At 45.7% G+C, this 12,409-nt stretch overlaps 1 protein-coding gene across 1 annotated transcript in view; it reads right to left on the bottom strand.

Annotated features, from left to right (window-relative positions):
- Positions 1 to 1,914: 1,914 nt before the first annotated feature.
- URB2 (URB2 ribosome biogenesis homolog) overlaps positions 1,915 to 12,409 on the bottom strand; it is a 34,643-nt gene continuing 24,148 nt past the window's right edge. The window contains exon 9 of the mRNA XM_065730664.1: positions 1,915 to 1,972. Coding sequence (XP_065586736.1) covers positions 1,946 to 1,972 — 27 coding nt within the window. The 3' untranslated portion in view covers positions 1,915 to 1,945. The remainder of the gene's footprint in view (positions 1,973 to 12,409) is intronic.

The raw sequence follows: 12,409 nt of genomic DNA, 5'->3' as shown, positions 1-12,409 counted from the left end.
AAGCAAGAACCAAGCTCCTCTGAGCACATTCCTCTTGAGAGAAGGCTTTGATGGGTGGGAAGAATTAAGCCAAATCCTGTCCTGTTCGCCCCATTTTGTTTCCATCCACCCCTGTCACTGCTGCACTTCAAAGAATCCACTTCAAGACAAGGGGAAGAAGGAACAGAACTTGTGTGTGTGGCTTCCTGATGGTGAATCCAAACATTGCTACAGCTGCTTAAAGGAGGAATTCTGGTTTTATTTACCCTTCTGTCACAAAGGCAAGCAAGACTCAAGACTCTTGAATGTTCTGGCCACTTGACATGGTTTCACTGCCCCAACACACCCAGTGCTGGCTGCTGCCTCTCCCTTGCAGTGCAAGGTGATCTGGGTGCCTGCGCTGCTGGCAGTAGAGCAGCCTCCCATGAGTAATGGGGGGTGGGGGGAGGGGAGAGGAGCCGTATTTGTTTACATGTGATCAGTTACTGAGTGTATTTGCTGCTTTCTTTTCTCGTGAATGGCTTTTTATATCTTCCGGGGTACTTCTTGCCAACTAGAGCAGAGGAGGAGAGAAACAAAATGTAACCCGGGTGTTAGCAAAAGTCACCCTCTGTGGTCAGAAAAGCCATAAACATCATCCTTTTCCCTTCTCTTCCTTTTCTAAAACAATTAAATGCAATCCACCAGGGAGAGTGATTCACTATCAAATTTCTCTGTTTAATCAGCATGCCCAAGAAGACGTTTGTCTTCTTATAATTATGTGGAGCACAAACGTTGTATGCTGTGCTCCTCTTCAATATAAGCAGAGCAGGCGAGGAATCCCTTGGAGTCCCACAGCCCTTATCTGATGGGCAGCCCCATTCTCTAGTCACAAAGATGAAATTAAATTGGCGTCATTACTGACAAGGGTAAACAGCATGATGCCAGATTACGAGGCTCCTTCCCATCTCCCTCTCCCCTCTACATCCTGCCACTTGTGGGTGTGCATACATGTGCATACTCACTCTCATGCACACACTCAGCCCAATTTCCTTACCTACGTGATTTATCACCATTGGGTTTTTACAGCCAGGCAGGTAGGGGCTGTGAGCTGAGCATCTTTATGGAGAAAATATTTAGCTGCAGCACATTAAGATAGAAGGTGAGGGAATTGGAACAACATAATGAAGAGAGCGGCAGCAAATGAAAAGATGGAGCAGATAAGTAAAGAAGAAAGAGCCTTTAACAAAAATGCACAACAAATAGAGGAATGCAAAAGATTGTTTCTATGGCAATGTAAGTGAGACTGCAAAACTGCTGTCTGCAAGCAAACGTATTTAAAATGAAACACAAGGTAACTGAGGTAACAGAGCCTGTGTCACTAATGGCAAAGTAATTCAGCATTACCAAGCCTCCCATGTGCCTAGCCCTTCCCACCAGATGCAACACGAGCTGCTGCTGCCAGCCTTCAGCCCTTGCCCACCCAGCCGAGCTATAGCAGTGGGTCAGGTGTGGATCCACTCCTCCAGCTAGAAAAAAGCCACCCTGCCCCATTCCCACTCCCTCCCCCAAAAATGCACAGCTCTTGGGGCCCGCAGAAGTCTTTCTCATGTGCTTTGCATAGTGGGGGTGTCAACTTAGCAGCTCCAGCCTGTCCCTCTGGTCTCACTGTAGGGCCCTTTCACCACTTTCACCTTCTGGGCCGCCTTGGGATGGGTCAGCCTCTGAACAATAGGGTCCCCTGGGGAATCATCGGCCACCTCTCAGCACCATTTCTGGCAGAAAGGTGCAAATGTGGAGAGGGTACCATGGAAGAGTTATTTTGGCTTGAGGAAGAGCTTCCCTGTACCTTTTTGAAAGCCATTTGGAACGGAGATCTTGAGAGGAGGTAAGCGACTAGAAAGAGAAGGCAGCAATGTTCTTGCAACTTCTCAGGTACACAAGGCACAGAAGTGGCCAGGCTGGGGCTTGGCTTGCATGGGAGATATCAGCATCCTTCCTCTGCAGCACCAGCCTGTAAGGGAAACAAGATGTCAGTGGAAGTGCAAGGAGATTACTTCAATACACATTCTGATTAGTTTTGTTGTTAGATGCTTGTCTTTCAGCTACATGGCATTTTTATTCCCTAAATTCCATCACACTCCATTTATTTCCATTTTCTGAATTTTAAAAGCCGTAACCTAGCACCTCGGGCAGTGGGCTGAGGCTTTGAAGTGCTAGGTCTGGCTTGTCACTGCACATGTAGCCACAGCAATGCCTTTATCCAAAAATCAGGGATAATGCATGCATGTGCAACTAAAGCCAGCTTATAGCATCCTCATAAGAGGACCTTTAATTGTTGAGGATATGCACTGCTATATGTATTGCTTTTGAATCAAATCCATCTGTGTTTTTTTTTTTTTTTATAAACATAAGACAGCTTATTTATTCTTAGTGCTCTTATTTGTGCTAATGTCACCATCATCTATCAAAATGCAGCTGGTGTCAGCTGTATTTCTCTGGTGTCAACCTGAGTAAATAGCAGTGAATCAGTTCCTTTCCCTTTAATTAGACACCTTTGATCCCATAAATGCTGTCTGGAAATAGTTTCCCCTCTACTGACCAAGCTGAAGAGCCTTCCTTCTGCAGTGCCTCTGTACAGATGCTGCATGGCCACCACTCACCCACCTCCAGCTGCCCACCTTCTGCTTGTCATAGCAGCATGCCCATGACTAGAGCCCAATTGTGTACGCAAAGAAAGGATGTGGTATTGGCTCCTGTTACACTCTGATGTCTGATCCCTTCTTGGGTTTCTCAGTAACCCAGACTTCACTTCACTTGTGCTCTTCCATTCAAATGTAGAGTCACCCACAGCCTACTGTGAGGATGGGCTGAAAGATACCTGTCCTGCTCAGAACGAACATTCAGATACAGCACATTCAGAAACACCCCGAGTTTTTCAAGTTTGGAGCTTGGTTTTGGGGTTGATTATTCTTTCTTTTTTTTTTTTCCTTTTTTGTGTTGCTGTAACAATGTTCCTTGTGGAAGCAGCCTGCCTGACAGCCTCGCTGGCTAAAATCTGCTGTTTATCTGCAGAGCAGGAACGGTCTGTGCCGTGGAAGCATGGAAGCTTTCTTATTCTCATCACCTACATGCCGTTAGTCTGCTTTGAAGAGGCACCTCTAGGGGTGAAAGCATACTTCTGTCTCTAAGCTAAATTCAATCCCTGATCTCTTTGCAGAGACTAACAACAAGGGAGACGTTTGGCATGATTGATGGGAGCCAAATGAATAATTCATGGCCGACCATTTATTTTGATGAATTTTAGCCTCTTTTTCTGTTTGCAAATTGTCTGCAAGTAGCTTATGAACATCTCCAACGTATACAGGATTCGAAATTAACTGCTGGATAGTTTCTGGAAATAATTCCTAGCCAGTAGATTGCTCATGAACCACTCAGTGGAAGCATTTGAAATTTCTGATTCCAGCCACGTCGATTAGCTTTGATTGCTCTGGTGAGCCAGAAGCTCATCCACTACATTGGTGTAAAGGTAGAGAAACTCCACAGACATCACTGGGGCATGACTCCAGGTTTACTTTGGTGTTATGCCTCAGAATCTGCCCAGAAAATGTTTATGCTCTCTAAGCAGGTAGGTAATATTTTAAATCAAGCATCCTCAGTGACCAGGAGAGGAGAAAGTAAAACAGAATAATTGTATGTTTACATTTCTTTTCCTTGAATCATAAAATATTTTGCCCCAGTAACTCTCCCTGGAAGTAAACACCCTTATCTTCAACGTGTCTGGCTATCAGTCAGACACCTGTCACTTCTTACCTGACATATTTCTCATCAGTTACCATGACGTTCCTGCTTCTTAGAAACTCATTAAATGAGTTTGCTGAAGCAAACCAAGAACTGAACTCAGCACCACACCCACTCAGTCCTACTGCCCTATCTGAAGGCTAGTACAAAACTGGCTAGGTACAACAGGGGACCATATTCACACCACATATATCCCAGCATACATGGCCACTTCAAGTTGCTTCAGGTTGCCTGAATGACATGGCACAGATTTTGTGTCCTGGTACAAAGCATACGTAATGCTGCTAGAGGGCAAAACCTGCCTCCAGATCCCCTATCTTCCTAACTGGAGTCAGAAAATGAATTCAGAGTGAACTCAGGAAGGGATCACTCCAAAGCCATGACTGAGACCAACAGGTCAAGGCTGCGGTGCTGTGTTTGGTACAAGGACCAGCTGCAGCTAAAGCTGCCAGCAGAACAAGGAGACAGCACCACATTCAGGAACAGTGAGTTTGGGGGAGCCCAAGGGACAGATTGTGTGTTTTGGGTAGAACAGCTCAGCCTGGTAAGGGCTGTACAGTTTCTCTCTGAGGGACAGGAGGCAGGTACTTTTGCTTTATCATTTTAATCACAGTCTTTAAGTAAAGCAGAGCAAGAGAGGGCTGCAGTTAATGGAATGCTATTTTGGGGAGGCAGAAAAGGGATCTCCCAGTGGGCTAGATACATTTGGATACACCGTCATTTAGCAAATGCTTAAGTGACATTCATCAGGGCCTACCGTTCCCATGCCAAATTCCTGCTGGCTTTCCATGGATCACCACATCTCCTCTCCCGCAGGCACTGAGTGGCCAAGCAGCCAGCAGCGCTGTCAGACTGCTCACATCACTCCCATCTGAGAGAGCACCCCACCAGGGAAAGGCCGTGCCACCCGGCCCTGCACTGACAGTTGTCACAGCAAAGCAAGCAGATAAGACTCATAGTCAACTGCAAGCTGACAATCTGACCGAAAATCCTCTCCAGTCAGGTTCTCTGGCTTCAGTGAGACCACAGCTATTCAGAAGTCATAAGGCCCTGCTCTGACACGGTGAAAGTGCAGCCTGAGTGCTGAGTGACATCTGGGCATTTGTTCCTCCAGCCTCCTGCCCGCAGGCAGCTCACTGATTCAGAAATCCCAAGACAAAGGATGAGGAGGTGGTGGCAAACACAAGCACCCTAGCTGGGGGTGACATTTCTTCACAGCAGTGCCTAAATTGTGTGGCACTCCTGGCCCACCTCTTGTTTGCGTGAACTCTTTGCTGAAAGACTTCCAAGCTTGCCATTGCTGGCTGAAGTCTTTTTGGCAGCCAAGTCTTAAATATAGACTCTAATCATAACTGCACATGCTGTACAATCAGCCCAAAAACTGATTAACTTTTACATATGCTTATGTCCAAGGGGCAACTCAAGATGTGGAAGCTGGCATCAGTTCAGGGCCCGAGTTGGTGTCTCTGCACTGCAGGTACCATAGAAACAGAGCATGGCACACTTAATGGAGAACCAAATTGTACATAATGGGAAATTAAGATGGAACAGTCTTCATAAATTTGGTAGACTATCAGGCCATATTACATATGCATATACAGAATGTGATGGAATGAACTGCTGTGAAAATGCTTATTTTACTGAACATGGACTTCATGTGTTTTATTATTCAGTAGTCCTATTTCATCAACAGAGGATTTTTCATTTCAATTTGAGAAAAATGCAGGAGGGAATAATAAACTACTCCAGTCCATGTCATTTCTGTAGAAGGAAATGGATGAGGTGCGAGAAAGAGGTATTCGGCAGGGAATGCATCCAAACCCATCACTGGGGTATGCAAACCCATGAGCACAGCTCAGACACATTGTAGCCAGCATCCATGGTACTGTTAGTGCCATATCTCAGGACACAAGCTGATCTACAGCAAGGACTACATCAAGGTCCAGTAAAAACTTCCCTCTGGAACTACAGGACAGTCTTCATCCTTGCTTGAAATGTTCAGCACTCACCCTGCTAGGAGACAAAGAGCTCAACCTAATGGCCCTTTGTTCTCTTCTGCTACTTGAATTGTGATCTGCAAGTTTCTGGTTTTCCTGAGCAAACGGACATCATTTTCCATGCAATCTTCCATACAAAAAAATAATCTCTTTATTGGTCTGTAGTCCCCACTGGTCATGTTTCATATCCCAAGCCAGTCAGTGCTTCTCACTGACTCCTGGTGCACCGAAAGTGAACTGTAATGCAGCCGGTGTTTGAACAGCTGCCAGGAAGTGCTCCTACTTGCAGGGCTACTGGCTTTCTTTCCCAGGCAGTGGGTGCTTCATCTTTAAAATCAATCTGATGTATTGGCACGGGCCCAGCAAGCGTGAGTCCATCTGCTGCCTCACTCCCTGTCTGTTTGCAGAGGCTTGCCATCAGCTGTTCAAATCCCTCTTTTCTCTCCTCCAAGGAATTTCCTTTTTTTCCACTAACCCACCAGGATCCCAATAATCCCCACTTTACTTTCTCTTCCTTAATCAGCTTCCAGAAAGCCAAGGAAAGAAGCTTAAGAGCAGAGTGCAATTAACACTATTTCTAATTTAGCTGGCACAGTAAGCTCAGTACAGTTAGGGAGGTGAGGCAGGAAGAGCTCACAATTCCCTATGTGGCAGGAGTACATCAAACCCAACATCAGGCCCAGAGCTGAGCCCTGCCCCAGCTGAGCTCAGAGAGGAACTTGAGCTGCCACCTAACCCCTGGCTGAGCTCAAGTGACTGCCAGAAGGACGAGGCTCTGCACTAACCCTTCACACTCCTCCTCCATCCCTACCCTCCTCACTGATTCACGAATGCCTCATCCAGGGAACAGACCCATTCCCAGACATATAATAGCTCAGGCTCCTCTGTGCGTCACACAGTCCCAGCAGGACTTACCTCTCACCAGGCTGGCTCACCCTGCCTGACCCTGTCCACAATTCCCTGTGAGCAGTAGCCAGCTTCTTCCCTTCATATCACAGAGCACAGGTGACTCCCAGCATGGCAGGCACTGACTGTAAGCTACAGCAGAGTCACTCAAGGATGGTGAGGGCTCCCCAGAACCACTACGCACATCCCCTGGGATGAATGAGACCTGAAGAGGCCTTACCAGCATGCATTTTTCCTCCCACCCTTGTAGCAAAGCTGCGTGACAGTGCTGTGGTGCTGCCCTGCAGTGCTGCTGTAGCCTGGAACAAAGCAGCCATTCAGCCCGGGCCACACAGCGCTTTCATGCTGCAGATGAACATCCACCACTGTTGCCAGTACTGAAGCCCAGAGAAATTAAATGCAAATCATCTTTGCTCCCAAACACAGATCCCTATTTCTTCAGTCCTGGGAGCCTAACAAATGCCCTCTGTGCTCCCCATTTGTTCTCTGCCTATCACCTGCTTGTCAGCTAACGCCCTGTATGCCAGGGGATTTAGCCACAGCACAGCCTGGCGATGTGCAACAACACACAAGCTTTTAGGGCTACAGCTACATAGATATCACATAAAACAGGCACATTTCAAAACCAGGGATCAGTCAGGGGGGAATCAGCAGGCAACGCAGCTACACACGAGGCTTTCAGTTCTCAGGGAAAACCACTGCTGCTTCAAACCCTGGCCATCCACAGCAGGGCAATGGTGATACTGCGCCTCCAAATCTTGATGCAAGAAACCATACAACTCCTGCCACAGTCCTGAGAATAAGAAGATAGAGTTGATCCAATGAAAGGCAGGCTGAAGATCAAAGAAAAATTTCTATGACATTAATCTTCAAAGGTAGGAAATAACTTCCCGAGGACACTGAGAATGCTCCATTGTTTGACGCACCTAATCTTACAACAGAGGAAAACAAACAAAACAGAGAAAGAAAAATCTTTTTGACAGCACAGGTGGGTCACTAGGCATTGTGCAAAGACACTTCTGACACACCAAAGGCACTCATCCCATAAAGGCCCTAAACACACTGATCCCTGCATCCACAGAAGAGTTCCACTATGATCAGCAGGGGGCTGGAGCTAGCTGGTCTTTGAGGTCCCTTCCAAGCCAAGCATGAGTCTATGATTCATTACAATAGCCTCAGTTTCCTGCAAACGTGACCTGCTCTACGCAGCACTCTCCCTTAGTGGCTGGACCACATGTAGCATGGAGACAGTCCTGCAACAATGAAGATGGACCCCTCAGTTCAGATAGCTGAGTTGCTATAGCTCAAAAGACACAGCACTTCTGCTGAGCTGCAGTGGCAGACTGCATATGCACTTAGCCTATCACAGAAGTGAGATATCACGTATTTGCTTAAATCATTTTCATTGAGGCTTAAGCAAATACGCTTTACCTTGTATTTGGTCACAATGCACTTGCCTGTCTGAGCCCCAGCTTGTACAGTTTGTGCTTTTAGAGTCACAAATCCCAGGTTCAAGTCTAGGCAATGATAATGCTGAAGGACATGACCAACACAGGACACGTGATCTGCACAGACCTGACAGCTAGGCCACGGTGTGTATTTTTATATTGAGATTACCATCATGGTATCTGATCAGCTTTATTCACTACCAGCTACCAGGTAACTCTGTGATGCACCAGCATCCAGGTCACCAGCTATGCAATTCATGAGCAATGAGGCAGATAAATATCTGATTTAGAATAGATGAACTTGCAACTAGATGATACATTAAGTGAGCTTTATTTAAAATAGCCAAATATGTTTTTTTCCCTACAGTTACGATCTTCATAATCTGCACATTTGCTAATAAGCTTGCTCACACAGAGATTCACTCTCCCAGCACACTGGGGGAAAACTCCATTCGTGCGAGTCAGTTCCTATAGGGAGAACACACATAGCTGGATAGTCCCTTGCCAAAAGAGAATGACTAATGGCACAAATCAGCCAAAACCATATGGCATCAAACCATCGGGGTCCATCATCCTTCCCCATGAGGACTGGACAGGGTTCTTTGCAGATGCTGAATATCTTTTCTTGGCCTCCAAAGCATGGATTAGCCCATTTGTTCACTTAGCTGCAGAAACACCCAACACAAAGCAGGAGGAGCAACATGGCTTCAGGCAGCTGGTACGTGACAGAAAAGCAGTCAGCAGACTGAAAGCAGCAGGGCTTCATCTTTCCATGCTGTTGCTGGAGACCCCTAGAAACTGTTAGAGGAATCAGAGAACTTGAAGGCTTTTCAGAAGGCACGTATTGGGAGCACAGCTGAAAAAGGTAGTGCATTTAGAGCAGGTTGGGCTGCTGAGCAGTCTGCTATACAGCCTTCCTTCCCCTCAAGTGGTCTGACACGCCACATTAACCTCTTGGTTTAATACCTCAGAAGCTTGAGAGCTACCAACACAGTTACCACATCTGGCCAGGGAATATCTCACACTAAGCTGGAGCTTTGCTTTCTTTTAACAAACACAACAATAGCCTGCATTTCTGGAACCCAAAGAATGCTGTACAGCAGGCAAAAAATTATTTCTGCAATCACTATACAAACAGAGGAAGTACACAAAGGGGTAAAATACTGCAGACTCTGGGAAACAGCACTCAGCATGGAAGATAAGCAGCCTTTCAGACATGGTTACGCCCAGCACTGAAGAATAGAAGCAAGACAAGATGAAGGCTCACAAGCCAAGACATCCACAAAAGTTGAGCACAAAACCATCTCATACTTTGACTGAAGTAGAAGGCGTTACCTTATGTAACAGTACAATATAAGGAGCCCACACTCACCATATCCCAGCTTGTACTGCTGTTAGTAACAACCCACAGTTGAGTAGAGCTCATGTCCACTGCTAAATATCTTGATGGGGAAGAGCAATGCATCTTGAGGGAATTCAAGGCAAGGGGAATGGAACCACCCACACTATAATGCATGCTATGCAGCCTTCAAGACCCACTTTTCCAAGCTCTGGAAGCCACAACCCCAGCTAACATCTGTCAGCTGCAAGGAATTAGCCTCTGTGGCATTGCTCACCTGTGTTCTACATTGGCTCTAAAAGAAAAAGCAAGAAGGGGCTACTACTGAAATGCTCTTTTGTTTTAATGTCCCATTCCACATTGCAACTCCCATTCCAGCTGTCTCACAATAACAAAATAAACACATTCTTAAAGTCCTATAAATAGGAAATCAGGGCAGACCTTACTTTGAACCAAGCTGCCTGGGGAATATCTACTGCTGTCTCTCTGCGTCCTTTCCACTTGAACACTTCCTACTTGCTTCGAAGCAACACTTGAAACATACCTGCATCCGGATCTCTGTATATTCTATTTTAAGACGGTCTTGAAAGGATGCCCTCCCACCCCTACTTGGTTCCCAAAAAGTACAGTATTACATAAGGAGGCCTCAGTAGCTCATCTTTTTCTCACTCACTGAGCCAAGCTGAAAGCTCAGTTCTTGCTACAGAGAGAAAACTGCATAATGAGCAATGCAACCATAAACTTACTCTTGCTGTGATCTACAGATGCCTTTCCTTCTCTCTCCTGCACAGCCTGAGCACCTCCCTTAGCACTGCTACAGAACAATTCATTCCCATACCAAAGCCCAAGGCAAGGTTTTAAAGCCCACATAAGCCTGTTCTGCTACCAGAGACACAACTACAATGCTTCTGGCTGCTCTTGGGCCAGCTCTAATCAAAGAAGCTGTGATGGCAGCACCTATGGAGCTACAGTAATTAAGGTCAAAGAGAAGAGGACAGCCCCACCCAAGGCAACGAGGTGGCCAGAATTAAGAGCTGATTTTGGAGCTCTTGCAACTGTTGGAGCTGCTGATGCTGAGTACCCCAACCCGCAGTGCAGGCACACCACTGGGTGGGGCAGGAGGTTCTGCACAGGGCTGAGCCCCACCTGGAGCAGCATCCAGAGGAAAAAGTGCTCCAGGGAAAGCAACTGAGACTCCCTGATCAGAGTGCTGTAAGAAGCTGCTACCAGTAGCAGTGGTGAGTGCCGCTTCTACTGAAGCAGATAAACTCAGGTCACTTCTCTGTGTACTTGTCTTTCCAACTCCTGTTGCAGATGGCAAGCGCTACACAGCCTAAAGTGCATTAGAGAGGAGATGTTACAACCAGGCAGGTGGTTAAGAAGCATCCTTCCATTCTCATCCTGACACCAGTGCTTCTATTTTAAGACAGTATTTTCTTCAAGATTTCAGACTAGTTTATCAAAAGAGGATGATGACAAACATCCTCTTGGTCTGATGGAGTTCAGGTAAAGCTCTCAAAGTGTCAAATTCACATTAGCTGAATGAATTCTCACAAAAAAAAAAACGCACCACAAACCATCTATTTGGCAAGCTGCTTTCCATCAGAGAAGCACAGGCAGACTACTTGACCCCTAAGTTAGGAATTAAGATATATAAAGCTAATTATTTGTGTAGTTTAATAAAAATCTACATTTCAGACTGATGATATTTATCCTGGGTGACACCTGCTGTAGCATTTCACTCCTTTATTGCTTTACGGAGCTCAGTAGGTATTTGTATCTTACTGCAAATTTGCATTTGCTGGAATATAGCTCCCAGCTACATTTGTGTGTGTTGGTTTGGGTTTTTGTTGTTGTTGTTTTCTTTTTCCCCTCAATCTCCTTTACTAAGCAACTCAATTTATAATTTGGAAACTACAGCTCATATATAGTAGCTGGCTCCACAGGTTAAAAGTCTCTGCAAGCTTAACCAATAAAATATTAATAGAATTCCTATTTAACATCATTGTTATCACCCTTGTTGTTGTTTTCTTACTGCTGATGTTTAATAGCACTCCTGAGAAGCTCCACTCAAAAACAGACAACACAGCTCCTGACCTGAAGGCCATAATGTCAAAAATTTGGCTTTGTGGAAGATAAGCTCCAGCCATCCACGGGTTACTGGGCTCCCTATGGCAGCAACTCAGTGCCCAAGCTCAATGGTCTGTAAGGTGATACAAAGGCTTGGTCCAATGATCTAGTAGTCCCTCCTGCTTCTAAGCTTGTGAATCTAAATAAACAGGATAGGAAGAAGACAGGTGAAACCATTTAGCAAACAGCAGAGCACTGCCCCACATGCAAATTGCTCATGACAGTGCAGCACTCAGCCCACTAAATCAGTGGGTACTTTGTGTGCGCTTTCAGGATACAACGGACAGTGTTTGTGAGAGAAAAGACAGAAAAGGAAAGTGAGAGTACATTTGGTTTAGATTATTTTAAAGTTTTCAATGCCTGAGCCTTCCTGCCAGAACCGTTCATAACCTTTCTCTACCTCTCGAGTCCTGCAACTCATCCACCATGAAAAGATGTGCTAGATTATGCTGGTTCTCATAAAAACACCTGAGACATTGTAAGCATATGCAAATTCAAACTTTCAAATAAGCTTTTTTTCACCTTGCAATTGCAAGCTATTTTTATGTTCCCCTTTCCTGCAGGTCTCAGCCAACCATGCAATTGCCTGTGGTAGCTTGAACGCTGGGTAGATGTGCAGCGACATGTAGGTTAGGAGAGACAGAAGCAACAAAGGCCGCACAGATGCCAGGTGGGAGTTGCAGGGGTAGGTGGAATTACACCCAGAATGAAATTGCTCCTCTCTTTTCATACTGCAGCTTTATTTGCCTCTGCACCCTGTTCTTCTCATCATCCCTATTCCCTTTCAAGTCTTTGCTATTAAAGTTATTAGGAAAATTATTCATTCAATT

This window comes from Cyrtonyx montezumae, unplaced genomic scaffold, assembly GCF_038088225.1.
Source record: "Cyrtonyx montezumae isolate F1298 unplaced genomic scaffold, pur_monq_1.0 scaffold_0, whole genome shotgun sequence".
Lineage (NCBI taxonomy): Eukaryota > Metazoa > Chordata > Aves > Galliformes > Odontophoridae > Cyrtonyx > Cyrtonyx montezumae.
This window is presented reverse-complemented; position numbering and strand designations above follow the sequence as displayed.